Raw genomic sequence first — 24,738 nt, 5'->3', positions numbered from 1 at the left:
TCTAAAATGTGTGAAATTTATTTCTGCTGGCTGCATGCTGAATGAACTCTTGCAGTAGCTCTTCGTATCAAACTGAAGGCTGGGCAGCCATTTCTTACAAATGCAGTGTTTATATTAGAATGTTAGACTTTTGGATTGCTTAACTAAGTTCAGTGTCAAAGGGAGATAGTATAAATGTTGCCATTTAAGACTATTGCTCGGCAGTGACGCTTCACAGAGTTCTTCCGTGCCTCCAAGTAGTTTGTTGCCAGTAAGGTCAGGGAGCACACTTGGAAGGAAAATGCATGGTCTTTTGCTAATTCCCTTCGAAAGTTACAGGATTTATTGCAAGATTTGCTGTAAAACGGCAAAAAGGTACATAGAAGTTGGTGTGGGTATAACTGCCGCCTTTCTTGATAGTTCCTGAAGGGTGGCACGCAGAGTCAGCTACTCACAAGGGACAAAACCTTGACATCTGCTTGCAGTTATGGAAATAGTTTTGTTTATTCCCACTCTCAAGAGATTTGAAAGAGTATTTCTTAAGGCTCTTAATTTAGAAAGATACCATGCTGTGGAATCAGAAGTGCCGAGTGGTGCTGCTTTGCATCCCTTATTCATGGAAATGAACTGCTGTAAGGCATGATGATGTGTCTCTGTTGTGTGGTTTAGGAAGTTAAACATTAAAAGTACTAGAGAAAACATGCTGCACTGAAACTAGATTAGATTGCTCAAGTTTATCTGGGTTTTTGAGAATCCAGTTATGCCAACACAACAATAAAGAAGAAAACAGCACTGTTGAATCAAACAAAAAAAACCTCGGTGAATAAACACTCACATTTTAGCCACCACCCTGTCCAAATTTAAGTGCTTCCAAATTACACTAGATGAAAAGAGGAGAATTTCCGTCATTCCCCCCTCAGTTGTCAAAAGGAGGTTTGTTAATGTTGTATTGAATTTACTTGGTTTATACATCTTGAAGATAATTTAACAGTAGCTTTTGTAATTCACTGCTCAGGGTTGTTTTGCTCACTATGGCTAAAATCTTAGATGTAAAAGCAGATTTTGATGCCTGTGCCTTGCTTTTCTAGATTTATTCACTGTACTGATGATTCCCCTGATCCTTCCTTGAACTATGAGGTAAGACTCTTTGTGTGATTTCTAGGTAATTTAAATGAATCGTTCACAGGGAGGCTGCCATTTGTGCTTGGGTATGGGCCCATAAAATTTTGTTTGTTTGTTTTAATTGTGTTTCTTGGGCAGTGTGGGGAAGCCTGGTTAAGCACTGCAGGTCATAAGGAGTTAATTTAATTACAGTTCAGAGATGAGCTGAAGTTCAGGCTTTTGAAGCTTCCTTGCAGTTTCCTCTCATGTCTGTCAGCTTTTGCCAGGAAGGACAAGTTCAATAGCTTAAAGTCATATATTCTTAATAATATGCTGCTTGAGGATGTCACAACTGAGGTTACTAAGAGACAAGCTACCTGTAGTGGCTGGGGACATCCCGAACTGAAGTAGTCTATTGTATCTTGATATCTTGTTTAATATCCTTGTTACTAGTTTAAGATGTTAAGTTAACAACGTAGATATTAACAATGCTTTAATGTGCTCGTGCGGTGCTATGGCTTTTATGATAACATCTAGTCATGTCCCTAGTAATACTTTTTATGTGAATATAGCATTTGTCATCATCCTGTGGGCTTAAAGGGCTTTAGAAAAGTGAATGAACCCCCCCCTTTTTTTTTTTAAGCGCTATCTTAATGTGCTTTAAAAATACAGGACATCTGAAAGTTGGAACAAAGAGTTTCATGTTTACACTGTAGTTAGGAGTGCCACCTTTGATTACTGAAGTTTTTCTACTGTGGTTGATCAGTGTTGGGAGTTTCCAGTACCCATGAGCAGTAGTACAGGCCCTCAGAATAATGGATCCATCTGGATACTTCAGCCTAGGAAATGCAGAAACTTGAGAAGGTGCCAGAGATATGCTGTAATTGCCAGGCAGTCTGTCCTATTGACGATAATAGTTTGGTTACTATTTCTATCCCATGTCCTTCTTTTAACTGGTTTGCGCCTTCAGAGGCGTCACAGAATTCTGCTGGGGTGTATACCAGAATAGAGGTTGATTTGGTTAAATTTAATCCTGCTCATCAGCTCTTTTGACTAGGGAGCAACTTTCTGCCAATTCTGTGACAGATTTGTTGTGTTGTACAGCATGGGTTTTTTTTTGTTTTGTGATATTTTTGTTTGTTTGTTTTGCATGCTTTATCATTAATGTTACTTTGAAGTTATTTCATAAATCATTTCACATTTATAAATGCCATATAAAGTGGAAAAACATAAGATTATTAAGGTGTGAAGGGGCCTTGGGAGGTCTTTAGTCCATTCTCATGCTCAAAGCTGGGTAAGTGATAAGATCAAATAAGGTTGCTTGGCATGTTATTGAATCTGGTCTGAAAACGTCAGTGGATGGGGGCTCAGTAACCTCTGAGGGAGCTGTTCTAATGCTTGACAGTCCTCACAGTGAAAAATTTTCTTCTTATGTCCAGTCTGAACCTTCCTACTTTAAACTAGTTTGGACTAGATGGCCTTTAAAGGTGCCTTCCAACCAAAAATAATCTGTGATTCTATGAAATTGTCTAGTTACTTCGAAGTATTTGCTAACATAAGTACGTAAACTGCAGGTTAAGATTGTTTCGTTTTCTCATATCAGATGTAACTTCAGAGGTCATCTTATTGTTACATCAGAGCTGTAGATCTAGAAGGATACCAGTTGACAGAAAGACACCTGCTACCTTTCTGAAACAATTCTTTATCATTTGGTTTTCTTCTATAGCTTGTTCTTCGCAAATGGTGTGAACTAATCCCTGGTGCAGAATTCAGATGCTTTGTCAAGGAAAACAAGCTTATAGGTAAGGATTTTTGTAAAGACAAAATTTTTAGGTGAAGTTCTGAGGAGTTTCTGTGATCCCTTGAATCAGCACTAAATATGAAGACAGTTCTTTCTTTACACACCTCATTTCTGGAAATAATGTTTTCTTCTTTCTATAATGTAAAGTATGGCATACTACATTTCTCTTTCCACGGTATTTGAAAGCCTGATGACAGAGCATGCTTGATATTACAGTGGGAATGTTCTTAATTCTAATTGCTAATTCAGAAACTTCACCCAAAGGCTGTTCTTTAAGTGATTCTTTTATATTCAGGAGCAAGTTGCATCATCTCCAACTTGCAGAATGAATACAGAGGCAGTTGGGTATTCTGCTAAATAAACGTGACCACATGTGGATATTACATGCAGAAAGTTGGGGAGGTCAAAACATGTCCACAGGTGTACGAGGTGTCTGAGTTCATATTATGTTCAGTGCAGCTTAGTCAGACAACCTGTTGATCTGTTACTGTCGTCCAAAATACTAATGTAAAGCGTTTCAAGTGGCACTGAACAGCCGGCATATCCACAGCATGCAAAGAGCTGGTGGGTGCATTGGAAGAGCTGTGGCATGGACAGGCAGGCTGTGCTACAGCATGTATTTTAGGCAGCCATAGGGTAAATTTAGCTGAATTATACTCCTCTGGATGTGTTGACTGTTCTCTGCTGACTATAACAGAAGCTTAGACATCTAGTGCACATACAGGTACTTGAATTGAGGGGTTTAATTTCAGGCTAAATACTATTCTGTAGTTTGAATTCTGTTTTGGTGTGCTTTACCATGGAATCTTTAAAGATGAACAGACGTGTAAATAGCACAGGACTGGTGCTCCTATGTCTTTAAAAACATTGAATCATTTTGTCTAAACTTTTTGAACAAGGAAATGTTGTAGCAGGGATGTAGCAAAGCTTTAATCCAGACTTTATAGGAAGGAAGGTGGGGTTTGTTTTTGGTTTGGGGTTTTTTTTGTTTGTTTGTTTTTATTTTAATATAAAACCAAGTGTGCTCATTTAGCTGTCACACACCTACATAGTCATAAGCACCAAGATGCATATATACAAGTGGTCTGTCCAGAATTCCTTGTGATGATACAGAGGGGAATGGATTTTAGCTATCTAGTCCTCATTGTTTCTCCTGGCTTCTTCTCAGCATGGTGACTATGCACTTGTTTTGGATGTGCTGTTTTGTACCTGTTAGGAGCTGTCAGCAGTTTGTTGCTCAGTCCTGTCCCACCTCCGTGAATCATCAGGAACATAATCACTGTTCTTTGTTTCCTGATCTGGGTGTCCTATGGAGCTGCACATAGATGTTTTGGGATGTGCTAATCTAAGTAGTGTCAACACATACCATTCTCACAGCCCTCTTATTTGGCTCTTTGTTCTGGTGCTTCTGTGCTCTTCTTCCCATTCTCCCTCCATTCATGCCAATTGCAGGGTTTATTAGAGTTCTCAGTTACAGCGTTTATCTTGCTAATAGCGGAGATTCTCCATTAAGCTGGCATTGCTTAATGGCTAGTCACACAGCTTTTTGGAGGGGGAAGAGCTGAATCCTGTCCTGTTATGTGCTGCTGGAACACCACAACTGCCAGCGATATGCATCACTGTAGTAACCTGTAAAACATTTGAAGGTAGATTTATTACAGAATATATATGTGGTGATAGTTACTTTCAGATACCTCAAAGCACTTGTACCCTGGCTAATGAAACACTCTGTACATTTCATTACTAGGTTTTGAAACCTAGTAGAGCTACCAGTATGGGGATTTTTTTAGCTAGCACTCCAGCTGCATTTCTGAAGGCAGTTCCAAGATTTTTCACAGTATGTTCCCATGCTCTTGAAATTAATAAGCCTGTCAGTCAAACTAAGGAGTGATACTTGCAGTGTAGTGAGTGCTTTTCCAGTTACACATCTGCATCCTCTGAGATGCCATCTCTTGGTTTTTTGTTTTTAGACCTGAGTTAAGCTTTGCAGTGGTATTAATAAATCAGAATTCCACTGATATCGTAAACTTTATATGAACTTTTTAGAAGAGCACGTCTTTGGAGGTAGTCAGCATTGTTTTACAGTAACACTTAATCTCTGTGTTTTGTATATGGTTAAAACAGCAAACTGCCATCAGTGATGCATCTTTCTTGAGAGATTCTGGCTTTTTCTTCCCCTAAATGCCATAAGCTACCCATTCTGCAGTGATGGGGCAGGTCCTCATGGGACATTTGTCCAGCAGGGTATTGCAGTGGCTTATGTTGACACATCCTGATGCGAACTTCTGTCACTTAAGATGCATGCAAGTGTATAATCTTGTTGATGTCAACTTAAACTATTGTCTTGTAGACAATCAAATGCCTGAAATTAAGAGCTTGTGATGTAGCTGGGATAGTTTATCTAATGTCAGATACGCAACAAAGCCTTCAAGGGGGCAAATAGTAGAAATAAGGTACTGGACTGCATGCCATTTCATTGATTTTAGGAATTAAGGTTTCACCTGTAGTGCCTTATCAAACAGGTATGCCTTATTCCATGCTTAGTTAAATTAGAATCTTCACGGTATGCCTTTGCTAATGTGCAAGCTTAGTCTCTACTCCTTTCATTTCGTGGTTCCATTTTCTGGTCCCCATGTCTGATGTGGAGAACAGAAAAGGTTTTTGACCAGAGTAACCAGAGGGAATAAAACTGGAAACTTAAACACTGGCAAAGGTTCCTCCTGAAATTCACTTAAGAATAGTCAAAGCATGTACATACTAAATGAGGTTCACAAAAAGTGGGACAGAATTGTTCGAGGAAAAGATTCCTAATAGAAGTGCTTCAAGTATAGGAGACTAAAGCCAAACAGTAGGTCATCGGTAATGGTCAAAACTGGGGAGAACTCAGTCTTCTGAAATATAAATTACAACATGCATGTGTCTGATAACTGCATTTTGTGTGGCTGGGGTTTTTGCATGCCTAAAGCTCTTTCATAATCAACTAAAATTATTGACAGGTGTATCGCAGAGGGACTACACTCAATACTATGATCACATCTCTAAGCAACATGAGGAGATCTGTAGATCAATACAGGAGTTTTTCAAGAAACACATACAGTATAAATTCTTGGATGAAGACTGTAAGTATCTTAAGGCTTCAACTGGCAAGGGGAGCATGGGGGAGGGAAAGAGGATGTTTATGAAGTTTTTAAATACTTATTGCATGCATAGTTACGAAGACTTAAAATCAGAAAGGAAGGGTCAGCCTCTTCGAAGTTCTTTTTGCAGGGTACTGGGAGGTTTGAAATTGAAATGACTTGCAGGGCAAACTCCATAGAAATGAGACCTGCCCTCCTGCCCCCTTGCCATTGCTGAGCCAGGCTCCTTTCCTCCACAGCGCAGAGAGTTGCAATGTGCTAAATTCCAATTTACTGCTGGAGATCAGTGTTAAAACTAGTACTTCTCGATAACTAATGGCATCCCCAATATTTTAATTCTGTGGATAGGCATCTCTCTCTCATAGCTATTGCTTTCGTAGGGCTTGGTTCTTTTTAACTTGGGAGGGACGTATAGCTCTTGTGGCTAGAGCATGTGGAGCAATGTAGTTTTTGAATGGCTATAAAATTGGCAACAAAAACCCCCTGAAGGAACAGGCTGGAGCTCTTCAGGAAAACACAAGGAATGAGTGACCCCTTCAGAAGGCGTAATGACTTTTTTTGAAGGCTTTTTCCCCTAATATTTGTTTTTAATGAAGAAAAATTCTAAACATGAGAAGTAGAGGTAGGAAATGCTTAACAAAAGACATTCAGTAGTACAAAGAATACTTGTTTATAAAGACGTTGTCAGATGTTTGCTGCTAAATTACTGCTCCTAGATAATTGCTCCTAGAATACCGATGCACAGCAGTTTAGCTGCTGAGACTTTTGAATAAAGGCCACAGTATTTGATACACCTAAGCAGCCCAAGGAAACAGTCTTGTTCTCTAAATATGGAGTCCTTTGCAAATTTTATTGGAAATAGTTTCCTGACATGGTTTAGTGAGAACTGAATAATATTCTCTTGTGAGGGATGATCAGTAGTGGTGAAAGATATGATGAAGACATTTAAATTGGGTCCAGTGTGGACCAAACCTCAGTTTAGTAAAATACCTAAACATAAGAATTGTCTGGCAGTTGTATTCTCTTGAGTAAAGCTTTGAAGACTCAACCTTTAGGTAAGTTCTGAACATGGTTAATTATTTTGCTGAGCCACCAGAGCAATCAGATAGATCTGTCCTGACTGACTTTCTGAAAAGATACCTTCTAATGCCAGTCTCTGTTATATTAAAATTCATAATAATTTGACTGCAGAGTTCCTTTATTTCAGCCCAGAGAAGTTCTCAAGGACCACTGCTTGGAGAAGGCTAGTAGCCTGGAAATGAGTATACTAATTTAATAGGTCTGTAGTCCTAACGTTTTGAAGTAAGATCAGTCATGTAGATCTGATGGGCTGATTAGTGTCTTTTAATTTTCCTCTGTGTTCCAATGTAATTTTAGCTGGTATGTAATCAACTGATAGATAAGAATTCGGGGCACTATTTTTGGAAACTGCCACCTTGATTTAGGCTCTGACACTGCTGTCTGGTGAACTGAAAGGTCTGAAGTGACATCTTATGTAAAGGATGTAAAACTATGCCACCTGAGTTACCTTCTGGGAAAAGGAGGTTCCAAGGGTGACCTTCTGGGATGAAGCTTTGTTAATGTTTTGTTCTTAGGCAATAAATGCTGATGATTTGTCCATCCACAGAGAAATGCCATGCAGAAAACGTTTTCTGGGTGCTGTTTTTTTGTTTTTGTGGGTGGTTTTTTTGGTTTGGTTTTTTTTTTACCACCTTTCAGTCATCCCCTATCATATCCCTTGATTCACTGTCTGGTAACATATGTGTTGTTAACAATAAAAATCTGGGTTTGCTTGTTTGTTTGCTTTTAAAAGGAAAGGTATTATAGCTTTTTCCTGACTTCTTGTTTCGTTGGGGATTTTGATGCTGTTTGCTCTGCTTTTTGCAGTTGGTCTGGTAGCATCTCCAGATGGATGAGTTGAGTCAGAGCAGCTGAAGCATTGCAGAGTCAGAGCAGTAGGATAACAGATGGGTGAATGCTTTATAAATACTTCTGAATGATGTTAGAACCTTCTAAATACCTTTCATAAGAGCCCAGTAAGAACAGTGTTCTGGAGGTATTGATACTTACTGTAGAGCTGAGCCTTGGCTTACCTTCCATTTTGAGCAATTGCTGGTAAAGCTTTACTGCAGTCTCACCGGCACACAACGCTCTGCTCGGAGGTGGTCCCTAAGAAGAGGGAAAAGTTCGGGTTTTCTTCTCTGTCCAGTGTTTGGGAGTATTCTGAACTAGTCACCAATGTGCAGTCAGTCTTAACGGGGATGTAAAATCCGCTAAATGCCATTAACCTCAATGATTGTCATAAGCTTGCTTCAAGATGACCGGCGTTGTTTTATAATGAAGCTCAGATGCAAGTTTTCCATTAATAAAATATGACTAATGAGAGTACACGGTACAGGCAACAAGTTCAGTTGAACAGCTGGAGAAGAAACTTAGGGTTGCTGTGCTCCTCTTCACATTGATGACCTAGCCACCGAGGGCTTGTCTTCTCAAGCATAGCTCCTAATTCCAAAGTGACATTTTAAATTGACGTAACTGAGCTTATGCAAAAAGCTGTGTGGATTTGGGATGTGGTTTAGGAGGCATGGTGGTGTTGGGTTGACGGTTGGACTTAATGATCTTGGAGGTCTTTTCCAACCTTAATGAGTCTATGATTTTTATGAAAAGTAGTTACGTGACTGGCTTTGGTGCTGTTGAGTTGTGGTTTGCCCTTAGCCCAGCCAACTTTGCATGAAATGTTAGATGAAACTGCTGAGTAGTGTTACATGCATGAATGTGATCAATCAACATCCCTGTTACTGATGGGCAGCTTCCTGAGTAGTCACTGAGGCTCAAGTGTTCTTCAGTCATATCCTGAGTTTAGTTTATCCCACATGTATTGGGAAATATCTTAGCTGAAATATTCCCTTCCTTATTAGTGAAGGAAGTGACAATACAGCATTTTTTGTTTGGGTTTTGTTTAGGTTTTTTTTAATCTGGCTTTTCTTTTCCTTTCTTTCATTCTGCTAAACTGGTACAGCTTCTCATGTAGTCGTGCCTGAATGCTTATCTGTCACTTTCCTTAGCTGAGTAGAAAGACAAAGATTTGTTTAACCATACAGAACAGAAGCTAATAGAAAGATGCATGTAAAAAGATTCACGTTTAAGTCAAGGGGAGGGACAACAATGGAGCTACGCAAGGCAGCTTTGCGTCAGTCACCGAGTCGCAAAGGGTCTGTTTGAAAGAGTTGTTGATAATTGGTAGGTGCACTGTTGCTGCTCTGGGTTACGTTAAACATAGCCATTTCACTGCCAGCTCCTCCTCAGCATGCCCACAAACTTCTTTGTTCCTACAACCTGTTCGTCGTGTTATCTGCTGAAGTTCTAATCTCCTTCAAGCAGGAACTTTCTCATATTAAATGTTTGTGCAGTGTCTAGTACAGTGGAGTCTTGATCCTTCCTTGAAATTTCTGCTGTTCAGTTTACAGCCAAACAGAGTAGTGTCAAAGATAAGCTTCTCTCTGTGCTAAGAGTTTATCAAATGTTCTTCATTGGGGGAAAAATGAACAGAAGAAACCAATATTAAGTGGAAAAGCATGGCAGCTGATCTCTGAGTGCGTTAACAGTAGCTCTTGAAATGTTTCAACTCCCTCTTGGAAGTGAACCTAATTCTTGTTTGCAGATATTTAGACATACTGACCTTGCAGATTGTGCTGTGTACACAAGTATCTAGTCAGATGTAGACATCTTCTGTGAAATTATATGTTTTTAAAGATTAACTTCTTTTTTTTTCTGCTTTTCAGTTGTTTTTGATGTGTACAGAGACAGCATGGTAAGTGAACAATAGCTTGTATATAATTGTTTATTTGGTGGAAACTCTTCCTGAAATGCTACAGAGATGAAATAAATAATAGCTTCATCTTCCTAGAAGTGGTCCTGGCAAAAAAAAAAAAAAAAAGAAAAGAAAAAAAGAAAAAAAAAAGATGACTAGGTGTTATCATCCTGTTCCCCAGGTCTTTCTCTATGTTAGACACTGACTGTCCACGGTAGGAAAATAATAGGATTAGGGGTGTAAACATGTCTGTGCCAGTGATGTAATTATTTAGTAAATAACTTCCAGAGAAGTAGTCTGTCTTAAAGCGTATAACTTTGGCTTCAGCTGCAATTCCGTCCATTCTGTGAATCTACTGAAGGCAACTTAGTTTTCATTATGACACGGAAAGTCTTTGCTGAAATAATTTAGAATAGAATAGAATATTTCAGCTGGAAGGCAGCTACAATGATCATCTAGTCCAAGTGCCTGACCCATTCAGGGCTGACCAAAATTAAAGCATGTTATTAAGGGCATTGTCCAAATGCCTCTTAAACACTGACAGCCTGGGGGCATTTTCTTTTAAGATAGGTACTTAGTAATGTTGCACAAAATTGATCGAATTGTTTTAGCAAAGCACTACCTGTTGCTAAGGTTCTGTCTGCGTAGTGCTTACTCTGTGTGCTTTTGATGGCAATGTATCTGAACATTCAGCCAGAATGGCTGTGATATTTCAAAAAATAAGGCAGGGTGATGTTTTCCTCACTAAAAAAGAATTTGGGGGATTCTTACAAAAAAATCATTCCTTAGGCTTTTTTTTTTCCCCTGTGTTGCTTTTCCCTGTAGCATCTGAACTCATTGAAACTAATCATTAATATTGCTTCAGATTGTCCATGTGAGATTGGAAAACGATAAACTTGTACTTCATATATGGAAGCCTAGGGTATGAAGGGGTAGTTGTCAAAAGTGTATATGAATGTGGCATGCCCAGTTTATGACAGATAGAAGTTAATTTTTTCTTTTCAAACTGGTCCAGCTGTGGTTCTGAGTGCTGGGCGGATCAGACCCCTGAACATCCAGATAGTGATGGAGTGGGGAGGAATGTCCTATCTGAACTTCAGGTGCTGATATCAGAGTTAGTCGCTGTCGTGGTTTAACCCCAGCCAGCAGCTAAGCCCCACGCAGCTGCTCGCTCACTCCTCCCGGGAGAATCAGAAGACTAAAAGTGAGAAAACTCATGGGTTGAGATAAAGACAGTTTAACAGGTAAAGCAAAAGCCGTGCACACAAGCAAAGCAAACAAGGAATTCATTCACTCCTTCCCATGGGCAGGCGGGTGCTCAGCCATCCCCAGGAACGTAGGGCTCCATCACATGTAGCAGTTACTTGGGAAGACAAATGCCGTCACTCTAAACGTCCCCCCCTTCCTTCTTCTTCCCCCAGCTCTATATGCTGAGCCTGATGCCATATGGTGTGGGACATCCCTTGGGTCAGTTGGGGTCAGCTGTCCCAGCTGTGTCCCCTCCCACCTCCTTGTGCACCCCCAGCCGCTCGCTGGTGGGGTGGGGTGAGGGGCAGAAAAGGCCTTGGCTCTGTGTAAGCCCTGCTCAGCAGTCACTGAAACATCCCTGTTATCAACACTATTTTCAGCACAAATCCAAAACACAGCCCCATGCTAGCTACTGTGAGGAAAATTAACTCTACCCCAGCCAAAATCAGCACAGTCACCTTGACTTCTAGTGTCAATGGAGGGAAATCGGTCAGATTAATTGTGCTTGAAAGGCACACCTGCATTGTTTTAAAAGGAACCATAACCCAAACTGCATTATTTAGCCTTAAATCTCAAAACCTGATTTTGGGAATCACATTAGTGCATGAGAAGTCAGTCTTTGTTTTAGTTTAAATTTTTTCCAAACTCTAAACCAAAAATGCAAAAAAAAAAAAAAAAAAAAGGATATGTACTTTTGCTGTATACATTTATGAGTGTCACTGTTTCACTTGTTTACAGTTATGGGATTAGAGAAGGTCTTTATTTGAGTTGAGTTGGGAGTATTTGTAGTACGTCCTGACATTCTGACTTTGTTGCTAAAGTATTTCATAATTGTGTAATAGTAAATCATGCCATAGTTTGCAAAACAGAAACTAAACAGGAATGGGTGTCGTGTGGGAAACAACTGTTGTACTGTTACACAGCGCAACTTTTAATATAGGTACCTAAAATTGGGCTACAGGCTAAAACCAGCCATGCTGAATGGCAATGAAAATTACCTGCCCAGGCTCAGATCATCAGACTTGATGATGCTGTCAAGCAAAATGAGGAGCAACACTTCAGCATTGAACCTTGTTCTGCCGTTGGGTACTCTACCTCACAGCTGAGGCATGAAGACAGAGTATTTAAGTAAAAGGTTTCAGCCTGTGTGATCTCAAATGAACAGTGTTTCTTCCTTCATCTGTCAAGATAAGATATATCTGTTTTGTAGATATTGCTTGGTGCCTTCTGCCCTCAGGTCTTGTAAACTGCCAGATAGCCCTCAGGGTGTCAGAACCTCCTCCTTTCTCACATACTTCTGTGGTTTGCAACTGTATTATTCATCGTTCTCTTTGTACATGAGGTATAGGCACCAAAAGAATACTGAGTGTTGTTGAGCATGATTAATTTCCAGAGCCTGTGCTCCTCATCAGGCTGGTTGCACAGCAACCTCACCTACGGAATGAGAGAAATGTCCAGTGTCTGCTTATTTTAAATTCTTTCAACTCTAAATATTCAGCTTGGTGAAGCTTGTTCTTTGATATGGTTGTGAATGAGAGCAGCACCCTCCCCGTGCTCACATTGGGAGACTGTACGGAGTAGGCTGCCACAGGTCCTGCTTGCTGAGTTGGTGGCACAGAAGTGGCGGTGGCCTGGTTCAGAGTAAGCTTTTATGTGTCTGCCTTTCCTGTTACACTCTCTTCACCAAGCTCATCTGAGCTAGTGCCTGACTTTGCGGACAAGTCTTCTTTTAAGGAAGAAATGCTGCCATACAGTCTTCCAAGCTGGATGATCTGCAGACCTAGCCATGAAGAGGTGATGTTGCAGGACTGGTAGCCTGTTTTCATTTGGACCCACTTAAATTTTTTTCTGCTAGCTGTTCCCAGTCGTTGTGCAACAGTTGGCAAGCCTGACAGTCAGCTCTGCTGTTGCTCTTTGTGTGTGTCTCAGGTGTTAACAACTTGTAACCATGTTTGAGACAAGTCGCTGCTGTGGCAAGGCAAAGAAATGCAGTGGGTGGCTCCAGACCACTGCTAGCTCACAGTTGCTCTTGTTAATGTGCAAACTAGTACTTGTGTCTCTGCCTTGTGAGTATTGTCGCTGTGCATGAAGGTGCAGCTGGAGTTAGGGAGATGTAGCAGTTCAGTTCGCATTTTATCTATCTTTTATCTTCCTTTAAACAGTCTTTGTCATAGGCACTTCCTTTCATCAGCATGTTGCTTAATGCTTGAGTAAAGCAAAACACAAAGCTGTTATGGTAAATCTATTAGTCCCTGTTTTAGGGTGAAAAAAATCTTATATAATACAGGTTGAGGTTTTTTTTTTTTCGCTCCAGATATGCACAACCTCACTTTCCTGGCTTGTGCGTGTCTGTGCTCTCATATGACAAAGATTACTAATACCAGAAGATGGCAGATAAATAGCTTTACTACTGCTCTTTAGATATGCAGTGCAAGTCATCTGTAACTACATTTAAACAATGACATGGTGTGTAAGAGTTGAAAGAGCATTTAATCTTAAGAAAAGACAGTTTCGTTACTGACCCAGTGTTATATACAGTGCCTTTAATGAGTCCTGGAAAAGGATATTTAGTTTGTTTTGCCACTTGTCATCAATTTGTGGCTGCCAAAGCTCAGGCCCATTTAAGTCCATCTCAGGGAAACAGTTGGTGTTGTAGATGGTGTACTGCTGTCTGCAGGGAGGGAGGGATACTGCGGGGTGCTCACGAAAAGCAGGTGTTGCTTTCAGTAGTCTCAAAACCAATTTTCAGTTTTTCCCAGGGTACATGTCTTCTCTAGAGAAATGATCTCGAGTACCAATGAAAAAGCTGAGTTGCATGAATTTGGGGTGAGGAGAAGTCTCTGTGATAGCCTTCCGTAGGGAAGACCTCTAGGAAGTATAAACATTTCTGGTGCAAGGAAAGATTCTCTGATATGCTGAATGACCTTTGCCAGCCATTGCTTCTGTCTGTGATTAAATTGGTTCATTAGCTTGTTTTTCTAGTGTGATAGAATGAATCTAAAATTACAGATTCCTCCTGCTGCCTTGGAGCTAACAAGATGTCCCCTTGAGCAAAAGTAAAACGTCACTTAGTGAGAGATTGTGACTGCCTTTTGAAGAGAAACAGAGATGGAAAATGGTAGCAGAGCTTGCCCCTGTTTGCTCTCTCTACTGATGGTGTCAATATTAGTGCAGAGGTGTTGCAACTTAGCCATGCGGATTTGTGCTTCTTCACCGTCTGAAACAAGTAAGAAACCGCTCAGGTCTGTGTCCCTATAATTCGCAGTCTCTTTTGTAGCCATCTGGTTTCAGTACTGCTGTTGCAGTGCATTGCCTTCTTAAATCTTGCTCTGAGGGAACTGTTCTCTGTGGATCTGCCCTGAGACAGAGAGACCTGTGAAAGCCTGCACGCAATCACACACTCACCGGTCTGGGTGCTGGCTTGGTTCCAGTTTACAAGTAATATCACTGGTTTCATCTCTGCTGGGATTCCCCCCACCTGCATGAGTAACTCGCTATGGATGATAACAGATCAGCCAGAGCATTTCTGTTCTCTATTGTATGGGTTTCCATGCATTTCCGATTCTATAGTGCGTTAGTGCCTGTGGGGGTGACTGAAGTAGTGTGGGTGGGAGAGGAAGTCTCCATGTTACTCTGTGACTGAAGGCTTCAAAAGCATCTTTGTAAGGTAGAAACCAGATGGCTCTAGTGTAAATCATTGAAGATATTTGCTGTTTGCATCAAGATAGGGAAGATCTTTTAAAGAAAGAAGTTCTTTCAGGAATGAGGGAAAGAAAGAGAAAGCAAAATATGTTTTTAGTAGCTACATAGTCTTCAGATTTGGTTTCCAGTACTAGTGGATCTTTAATAAACACAATAAAAACCTTCAATCCTGCTTATGTTACATCAACCTTTTTCTTTCTACATTTGATAGATCTGATTTCTTCCAGATCTAATCTTTTTTTGCAAATTCTTACTAGCAGTTGTAGTCATATTTAATTATAATTTATTAGAACCAATCATTATATTGGAATAGATAACACTTTCTTGGGTAAGAAAAGATGGCCCTGTGCTGGGGGTTGCATCTCAGGATGACTCAAGGAATGCAAAGTATTTCTTGCTCCCCTGAAGACATCTCTGTTACCTTTAATAAGCCATGTTAGTCTCTCTGCTTTCATTTTTCGGTTGCAGTGTGCACAACTGCATGTCTGTTTTACCAGAACTGATTGGAACACAAATATATTAGAGATGAGGCAGGAGAAAGTAGTCTGGACTACTAGTAATGGCTATATTAAAGATCACAGAATCACAGCATGGCAGGGGTTTGAAGGGCCCTCTGGAGATCATCTCATCCCACCCCCTGCTTGAGCAGGCACACCCAGAGCAGGGGGCACAGGACCGTGTCCAGGCGGGGTTTGAATGTCACCAGGGAAGGGACTCCACAGCCTCTCTGGGCAGCCTGTGCCACTGCTCTGGCACCCACAAAGGGAAGGGTTTTTTTCTCATGTTTAGGTGGAACTTCCCGTGTTCCACCTTGTGCCCATTGCCCCTTGGCCTGTTGTTGGGCACTATTGAAAAGAGCCTAGTCCTGTCATCCTGACACCCACCCTTTAGATATTTAAAAGCATTGATGAGATCCCCCCTCAGTCTTCTCCAGGCTGAACAAACCCAGGTCTCTCAGCCTTTCCTCATCAGAGAGATGCTCCAGTTCCCTGATCATCCTGGTAGCTCCTCCGCTGGACTCTCTCCAGTAGTTCCATGTCTTTCTTGAATGGGGAAGCCCAGAACTGGACACAGCACTCCAGATGTGGCCTCACTAGGGCAGAGTAGAGGGGGAGGATAACCTCCCTCACCCTGCTGGCCACACTCCTGTTAATGCTGAGGTTACGCTCTGTCCCTTTGTCTAGGTTATTGATGAATATGTTGAACAGGACTGGAGCCAGCACAGACCCCTGGGGAACACCGCTAGTTACAGGCCTCCAACCACACTCTGCTCCGTTGATCACAACCCTCTGAGCTCTGCCATTCAGCCATTCTCAGTCCACCTCACTGTCCTCTCATCCAACCCACACTTCCTTAGCTTTCCTATTAGGATGTTATGGGAGACAATGTCAAAAGTCTTGCTGAAGTCAAGGTAAACAACATCGACTGCTCTCCCTTCATTGACCCAGCCAGTCATGCCGTCACAGAGGGCTGTCAGGTTGGTCAACCATGATCTCCCCTTGGTGAACCCATGCTGACTATTTCTGATAACCTTCTTTTCCTCTACATGGCTGGACATGACCTCCAGAATAAACTGTTCATCTCCTTTCTGGGATGGAGGTGAGGCTGACTGGCCTATAGTTTCCCGGGTCCTCCTTTTTGCCCTTTCTGAAGATTGGAGTGACATTTGCTGTCCTCCAGTCCTCAGGCACCTCTCCTGTCCTCCATGGCCTTTCAGCAATGATGGAGAGTGGCTTAGCAACAACGTCCACTAGTTCCCTCACACTAATGGGCGCATCCCATCAGGGCCCATGGATTTGTGAGAATACTGACCAGCTCTCTTGGACCCCTCTCCCTTCTAGAGTCTTAACCCTTTAAGTTATTTTTTGTTTATCTGTATCAGTGCAGCGTTTTTCAGTTTTCATGACATCCACTATAATTTTGCAGACTCTGCTTTGTATTTTCAGAATCCCTTCTAAGATTAAGAACAGCAGTTCCTGTAGACTGTTGAATGTTCAGCAGTGCCGAGGTGGCTTTTGATGGAAAGCAAAATCCCTGTTAGTGCGGGTTGGTTTGTTTGATTGGTTTTTTTCTTCCCCATTCCTTGCTCATGCTGTCTGGATCTTGGAGGACCATGGTGATTAGCCAGAATTTCTGTGGTTTCATCTGGAAGCACCTTGCACATAACTGAATTCAGATTATTTGAGCGTGTCTGATCTTCTGTTTAAAAAAAATAAATAAATTAGTCATAGCTTGCTGTGTTTTTGAAACTGTCTGATGTAAAGGATGTTAGAATATTTTAAGTGCTTAAAACCAGGTGATTTCAATTTTGACATCTTTTTATCTAAAGACCAAGCATACTACAGTAATGTAAGTATATGTGTATTCTGATTTTTTCTTTTTTTTTTTTTTTGTTTTAATTCCGTGGCTTCTTTTAATTATTCTGTTGTTCCATTGCAGGGTAAGGTTTGGTTGATAGATTTTAACCCATTTGGTGAAGTAACAGACTCCCTGCTCTTTACATGGGAAGAACTGATCTCTGGGAAAAACTTGAAAGGAGTCCAGAGTGAAGGGGAAGCAACAGAACAGGTACAGCCCTTTGGTGTGGTGTGGGAGGCTGGCTAACAAATCCAATAAGCATTGCGGCCTTTTTTTGTTTGTTTGTTTATTTCATTGTTACAATCAAATTGTGATGCAAATCCCATTGAAGTAAATGGATATCCTTAACTCATGAAATGTAAACTCTTTGTAAGTGGAATCTACCTTATTAGACAGTAGTTAATCTCAAGTATCACATGCTAGTTTTAGAAGCCTGTAAGCGAATTTTTAGTTCAAACAGTACAAGCCCATATTGCAGCTTTGACCGCATTGTGAAGAAGATGCCCTGAAACCTGCTTTTATGCAGTTTTGATGTGCTCTTTTCAATTTCTCTTAAAATCTGTTACTTTTCTATTTAATCACTTCGTGTTCTGCTTTGTTCCTAATATCTGTCATACAGTTTCCCAGAGCTCCAGATTTATGTTTGGGAGGAGGCAAAAAGAAGCTTAATTTCTGTCTCTTCCTTATATCGAATACCCTCAGGGAAGCCTTGTCCTCTGGTTGAACTCCCTGGACTTGCAGAGCAGAGCTTTTCTATCCCCCTTCCAAGCTGCATTGCCTCTGAAAAACAAATAACTTCCCGTTAATACAGAGAGGAAGGAAGAGTCTTCATTTATTTGTACTCCAGCTTTTTTCTCACTGCATGCTTGAGGCCGAGTCCTCACATCTTAGCGAGTCCTTGAACAGCTGGATAGAAGATATAAAGTAGCGTGTTACTTGATCTTGGGAAACACTTGGTAGTTGTCTGAGGACAGATGGCTAGTCAGATAGTGTGGGCTTTTCTTTATTTTCAAGCTGTTAAACTGCATTAGAGGTAACTGAAATGACTTGCTTTACTGAGATGATTTTAACATTTGAGCTTTGCTTTAGTTCTGTCACCATTTTCATAACTCATTGAAAGGGAAATACACCACTCTGCAGGCTATCATTCAGGCCGTTTTCTCTTGGTCTCACCATGTGGCTATTGCAGTATGAAAACCCATTCAATGAAGCTTCCTGCTAAAAGCTGTGTCTGGTTTGTTAAAACACACTCCCAATTCTTGAGCTGTCCATGGGATGCCTGAATTTTGTCTCGAGGATTTCTTTTTCTCGGTGCCAGATGCTTTACCTGGTTTTCTGTGGTGTATGCCTGGATGAAAAGTAGAATGACTTGTCTTAGTGCTTTAGCTTACATCTGATCACAGAATCTGGTGTGAAGTTACTGAGCTTCTGTCTTTAAAATGAAGCTGTTTATTGCCATATAGTGGGCAATTATGTTGCATGTCAGTGTGTTGAACTGAAAATTATATCAAGTTACCCAAACCCCATTGCTACAGTTGAGCATCTAGAGATATTTTCTAAGGATACCTTTTACTTCAGTGGGTAAATTGGTTGGGAAACTTATATTGTAACTTCAGTAAAGTTATATTTGCAAGCATGAGTTTAAGCAAGGAATCTGTGAAGAAAAATTTGGGGATTCTATTGTAAAGATTTTCTTTATCAACATATTTATGTAGATACTATAGCCCAAATTTCCTTATAGCTCCATTATTACAGCATTATAAGCAGAGTTATATTAAATGCATTAATAGTTGATACATTGTAGAAACTTCAAAGTGAGGGAATGAATGCCTTTATTTGACTATTAATATTTTAACTTTTGCTCTTAAGTGAGCAGAGTTTTTAATAAGACAACTACAATTTTTAGAAATCGCAGATTTAGTTGAAGGAATGCCAAATAAACTCATTGACAGAGTGACTCAGACAATCTCACAGAGGAGTTCAAGATACATTGCTAGCTTTATTCACATACAGTGTTCTTGTCTTATCTGATTTCTTTTCCAAAGGACTATCCAGTTTTCCGTTGTACGAACAGTAAAGTTACTGTCCAGCCTAGTCCATACCTGAGCTACCGACTGCCAAAAGATTTTGTGGACCTTTCTACAGGAGAGGATGTTCACAAATTAATTGACTTTCTTAAACTGGTAAGAAGTAGTGAAAAAAAATTCTGACCATCCATCTTTGTGAAATGGCAACATCGAAGTGCCTGGAATTATGCTTTTGTAATTAACATAGGGTACATAATTACAGAGAAAGTAATGTATTGTTGGGTTAATTTTTTTTTTTAGAAGTGATGAAGAGCAAGCTTTCATACTGATCTCACTTCAGTTAATTACTTCTATCTATATCGGAAGCAATGAATGTAGTTTGACAAATCTTACAGAAGGACCTAGCTGTCTTCTGTCTTATTTAAATGTAAATACAAATGTAGTAGAAATGGAAATGTATTTTTTGAATGGTTGAAGCTAATGCTTTTAAGAACTTTAAAAGTTAGAGGATAAATATATTAGGAAAAAGCCTTAAACACTTGTTCCTTTTTCAGTACAATTTCTTTGTTCCTTTGATGAGCAGTGACATGGAAACATGACATCTTTGTAAGCTAGGGAAGGGAGGGCAGGTTGCTTTCATCTTAACCACTGACTTCTGCCACCACCATCATGTCTTCTGGTCTTGTATATTTTGTTGGTTAACATATGGGACAAATCTTGTCCTTTACTGGAAATAACTCCTGTAGTTGGGGATGGGGGAGAGGGTTGGTATTGCTCTTGTTCTGTTGGCTGGAAGCACTGTCTCTTGCCATTCAAAAAATAGCTTAGAAATGCAGTCATTGTCTGATATCCATTGTATCTGGAAACACTCGTCATGATTTATTAGTGCTCTTACTTCAGATAATTGTGTCCTAACATTCTGAACTGTCCTGTTCCGCTGACAGAAAAGAAATCAGCAAGATGATGACTGAGGTATCAAGAAGGATTACATTCAATGACAAGGAAGAGATGTGGCAAAAGCTATATTTAGCATAACTATTAAGCTATTGATTTAAAGAAAACCTGCTTTTTATAGTCAATGACAGAACTGAAGAGCTGTTCATCCTGTGTGTCTTGTTGGTTTATATAAAAGTGTAGAAAAGCTTTTTCAGGGAAACACAAAAGGTCAGGGTGAGTTCTCACTGGGTTCCAGGTTAAATGCAGTTATACCATGGTGCAAGCCAGCAACAATCTGAGTGCAACTGAACGACTGCTTTCCCATCTCCTAATGTGAAGATTGATGCCATTGGACTCTTCAGTGATAAATATGACAACATTTAATGCTTGTGCTGTTAAAACATCAAGCATTAGGCACAGTCTTGCTTAAATGTAGTATAGTCACGAAGAAAGAAAAGAACGTACATTTTTTTTTTCCTGTAGTAACCTTTTGAAATTGGAAATTGACTTTGTTTTGGGAGCACTTATCATCCTTCTTTTATGTAAAAAAGAAAAGAAAAAAAGTGGAGATGTGATTTTTTTTGTTTGGTTTTGGTTTTGTTCTGAGGGCTAATGCTTCCTTTCAGAGAACTGCTATAGCTATAGTAGGCTACTTCAGCTTTGGAAGTTTTGCATTTCAGGTATTTGACATTCTGAATGCATTTCAAGTATGGTAATATTTTCACAGCAAGCTTTAGCTATGAAATTTGTTAAAGTTCACCAAATTTCATTTCATTTTAATAGTGAAGCTTTCTTGAAACTTGTTTTTTAACTTTATTTCATATCAGACGTCAGCTGTGGCTTTAATATAAATATGTTAACCATGACATCAACCTGTAATTGTATATATAGACTCAGTCTTGTTTCTTTTGTATCAGATCTCTGAGTTTCTTAAGAAAATGATTACTCTTTCAGCTCTTGAAATTCTGTATTCATTTGGTACTTCATGTTCTTTGTATAAAAGGAAGCTTGTCTAAATTTGGGGAAACAGAAGCTCTTGTTACCAATTGCTGTTATTGCGGGGGAAGGGACAATTTCAGACAAAGAACCAACTAACTTGGACATAGGTGTTTGCATGGCATCAGTAATTTGTGAACAGTTCCTGCTGAAATGAGAGGACATTTGGAGGTGCTCACAGTCCCGGGGAATTGGTTCCTCTTTCAAACCAGTTATGTGCTACTTTGTGCGTGTATATAAAGCTGTTCATGTTTCTTTGTCTTGCTTTTGCTGTCAAATTTATATGGTGCTCGGTTACAATCTGTTCTTAGCTGTTAAATCTGAGCTTAGATGTTAAGTTATTACTTACTGTCTTTATTTAGCTTCAGTTTTGAATGAATACTTACTCTTGTTAAAGATTATGCAGATTAAGAATCCAGTTCTACCAAATATGTTGATGAACATTAAAGCTCCTGGATTCTGGGAGTACAGGATCTGCCCTACCCTTGAAACCATGGAATCTCCTTCTCACTAGCTTTTTGTACACAAATTAGATGATCATTAACTCAGGGCTGGGCTTTACCTAATCCTGCCATACTGCAGGACTTTGGATGAGTTTTTTCCTCACCCTTAGCAGAGGGATTATTTGGGTATAAATATCTCTAAATCAGACAGGAACCTAAAAACATAAAAAATCAACAAAGCTTCCCTTTTTCTTTTAAAATTCCTAGCAATAACTTAAACTATTATGGTGTTCTAACCATACTTCCTTTACACAGATAATACCCTGGAATTTCCAGCAGATTCATAAATGCTTCTGAACTACAGAATACAGTCTTTAAAAAATACCAATTCTTGGTTTAAAGCTGTAAGATAGTTTCCTGCATCTTTTTTTGAGGGCTCCACTAATTTACCATTATCACAGCCTTCTGTGCTGGATATTCCCCAGAACATACATGGTGTTGGGACCAGTTTGAGGGGACCCTATGTACTCTGAGGTGTCCCTTTAGGTGAGTAGGCTGGAGCAGTAACCTTTTAACAGTCCTTTGCTTCTCGACTTCATTATTTGTTCTGAAAATGGCATCCCCCAAGTGACCAAATGAACTGACCATAATCAGTGCAGAGCCCTTAGACTTGCTGGCAGCTTTCCTACGTTCACAAGAACTGCGGTCTCCTGTGGGCACTCTGCATTTATAGTTGAGCTCTTCTAGTGTGATTGCAGTGGAATTGGACACTGGCCTAACACCTGGCTCCCTAAATGGCTTTGCTGGTTGCCTGGGTGGCCTGTGCTGGTCCTCTAGTTAAAGGACCACCTGAACAACATGCTGTGCTGTTCCTGTCTCCTACCCAGTGTCCTCTGGCACAGCATCACCCCTCTGTCCCTCATCAGTTTCAACAGCTTTTTAACATACTCAAAGAATTCTCTCTATAGTCAGATGTTAGTCGTAAGTGAATTCAGTTAGGGGAGAAAACCAATGATTTGCTAATAGATGACCAATCTGAATTAATGGGCTTCTCAGCCAAGCTATCAAACACTGACTATGAACTGTATTTCAGAGTTGCAGGAACTTATGCCACTTCCTCTGGGCTTAGTCTTAATGAAGACCATAAAAGGTAGCAGAGCAAAAATACTAGTGCCCTGCTCAGGTCCTGGTACGGAAAGAGTCCCCACTATAAAAACCTGTTCTACATAATCAGGTTCCCAAAAATATCCTACCCTTACAATTTAAATATATACTTTATATTTACTTTGCTTCTTTCTACAACTTCAGGTAACCAGATGTTGATTTTATTTTGTCTGCTAGATTAAATATTATTCTTCTAAAAGAATTTTCATCCCATACAACCTTTTGATCTGTGAGGATATTTAACAAACATATTCCTCTTGGGGAGGTGAGGCAGCTGATGTTGCTACATTAAATATGCTTCAGAACAGTTTTAAACTGAATAGTATATGACACTTTTAATTCTATTTTGGGTCATCATAAAGTCAGTTTCTGCCTCTAGCCATCATACAGAAATTTGAAAACACAAAATTCCAATTGTTCAGGCCCTTGTTCCATGTGATTCAATGATACAATCACCGTTTGCTGAGTAAGCACTAACAATACACTATATATTCTTAGTTATATGCTTAAAACATTGTATAGAGGTATTTGTAGTCTCACCTAGATAACAAACATGAGAAGTCTTAGAGTGAGGTAGCATGCAGTTGTTTTATACAGGAGCTTGCCAAACTGCCTCCTGGTAAGACATCTGGCTAAGTCTAATGGCTCAAGTGTAGTGAGGCTCAGTTCTTGGACTGCAGCTCTGCCAGGAGCGCCAAAGTCTTCACTGTTTCACAGCTAATGCTTGCAATATTTAATCTCCCAACTGGATAGTGGGGGTTCAGGATTCCATTAACCCCGTAAGTGGTAGTTATTAACATGTACTGGCTTAGTTCAGGATTTGGAATAATGCTCCCGTATTTCTGGGCTGCAGACTGTCCGTTCTGTTTGTACTCCACTGACTCTTCTTTTTCCAGTGTTCTCGTGTTTCCTGACCCACCAATGTAATATTTGGATGAATATTAAGATTAAAATAAGTAGCAACATGGATAATACTGATCTGAATTTTAAAACCTCTCTCTCCACCTTTTCCCTTCCTTTGAGAGATTTTTTTGGGTGATGCTCTATAATATCTAAAAAAAACCCTGTAAGTAGGGGAATAATAGCCAGCTCTGAGTCTCAGTAAAGTGAATATCATTTGTTGGATTCTGGTCACAGTGGACAGCTTGTAAAAATCCCAACTGAACAGAAATTTCCTGTATCTCATTCTTACTCAGTTTCCTGTTGCTGATGTCCAGGATGCGGTGCTGACTGGAAAAAAGGTACTCGGTGAGATGCAATTCAGATGCCCATTTAAGCAATATAGATGATTAGACTGAACTGTCATGGTTTCAGGCTTTCGTGAGAGTGTTACCAGATGAAAGGACCCTAAAATAGTCAGCAGTAGCGTGGAGATGGGTAATGGCATGGCACAAACCTGTGTAAAAATACTTCTGGTACCTTTGCATACAACTGAACTGGTTTAGCTTTCGCAAACTGGCCCAAATCTGAAGTGTCGAATAGCTGGGGAAGACCACGGGGTATCTGTGAGTGAGTACAAATACCCAAATCAGCTTGGCAACTGGTAAATAATTTAAATCTTAGAGGCTAAGGTTATACAATTCAGGTTGTGTTTGGGTACCAAGCCTATCACTTCAAGAAATAATACTGAACTAAAATAAGTATCTATGGCTAAGAGAAGATGGGCCTTAAAGTGTGATACTGAAACAGACCGTAGTGCTTTTGATTCACGATGGATACTTTGTAATGCTGATATTTAGAGGCTTAATAAATCTGTCTCAAGAAAAGTTTGCCTGAATGTTGGATTAACAGCGTCTTCATTGATGTTTAAATTTGATGACCTCGGTAAGCAGAAGGTCTCCAATTTGTGGTCATCCTGAAGTTATATAGAATTAAAATAAGACTTGTAGCCATAACTGGGGTATTTTGTGCAGACCTGAAGCTTTCTCAAAGGTCCTTAAGCAATGATGTGTGATTATAGGTTTTTATTGGCACTGCTTTGATGGGGGTGGGTTGGGGACACCTGTTAACATTTCTGTGTGCAAACTATTATAGC

The 24,738-nt window shown here is 40.0% G+C and overlaps 1 protein-coding gene across 2 annotated transcripts in view; it reads left to right on the top strand.

Moving 5' to 3' along the window:
• The window catches only part of CDC123 (cell division cycle 123), a 56,860-nt gene that overhangs the window by 14,560 nt on the left and 17,562 nt on the right, over positions 1–24,738 (top strand). The window contains exons 7-13 of one of the 2 annotated variants that reach the window (XM_075081589.1): positions 1,068–1,116; positions 2,807–2,882; positions 5,878–6,000; positions 9,801–9,829; positions 17,219–17,347; positions 19,183–19,320; positions 20,109–21,355. In XM_075081589.1, the coding sequence (XP_074937690.1) occupies positions 1,068–1,116; positions 2,807–2,882; positions 5,878–6,000; positions 9,801–9,829; positions 17,219–17,347; positions 19,183–19,320; positions 20,109–20,135 (571 nt within the window). In that variant the 3' untranslated portion in view covers positions 20,136–21,355. Of the gene's footprint in view, positions 1–1,067; positions 1,117–2,806; positions 2,883–5,877; positions 6,001–9,800; positions 9,830–17,218; positions 17,348–19,182; positions 19,321–20,108; positions 21,356–24,738 lie in introns of those variants that run through there. The other variant, XM_075081588.1, reaches the window with a different exon arrangement.

This window comes from Phalacrocorax aristotelis, chromosome 1 (genome assembly GCF_949628215.1).
Source record: "Phalacrocorax aristotelis chromosome 1, bGulAri2.1, whole genome shotgun sequence".
In the NCBI taxonomy this organism is placed as follows: Eukaryota; Metazoa; Chordata; class Aves; order Suliformes; family Phalacrocoracidae; genus Phalacrocorax; species Phalacrocorax aristotelis.
The sequence above is the reverse complement of the archived record's forward strand: the minus strand, read 5'-3'. Positions and strand labels throughout refer to the sequence as shown.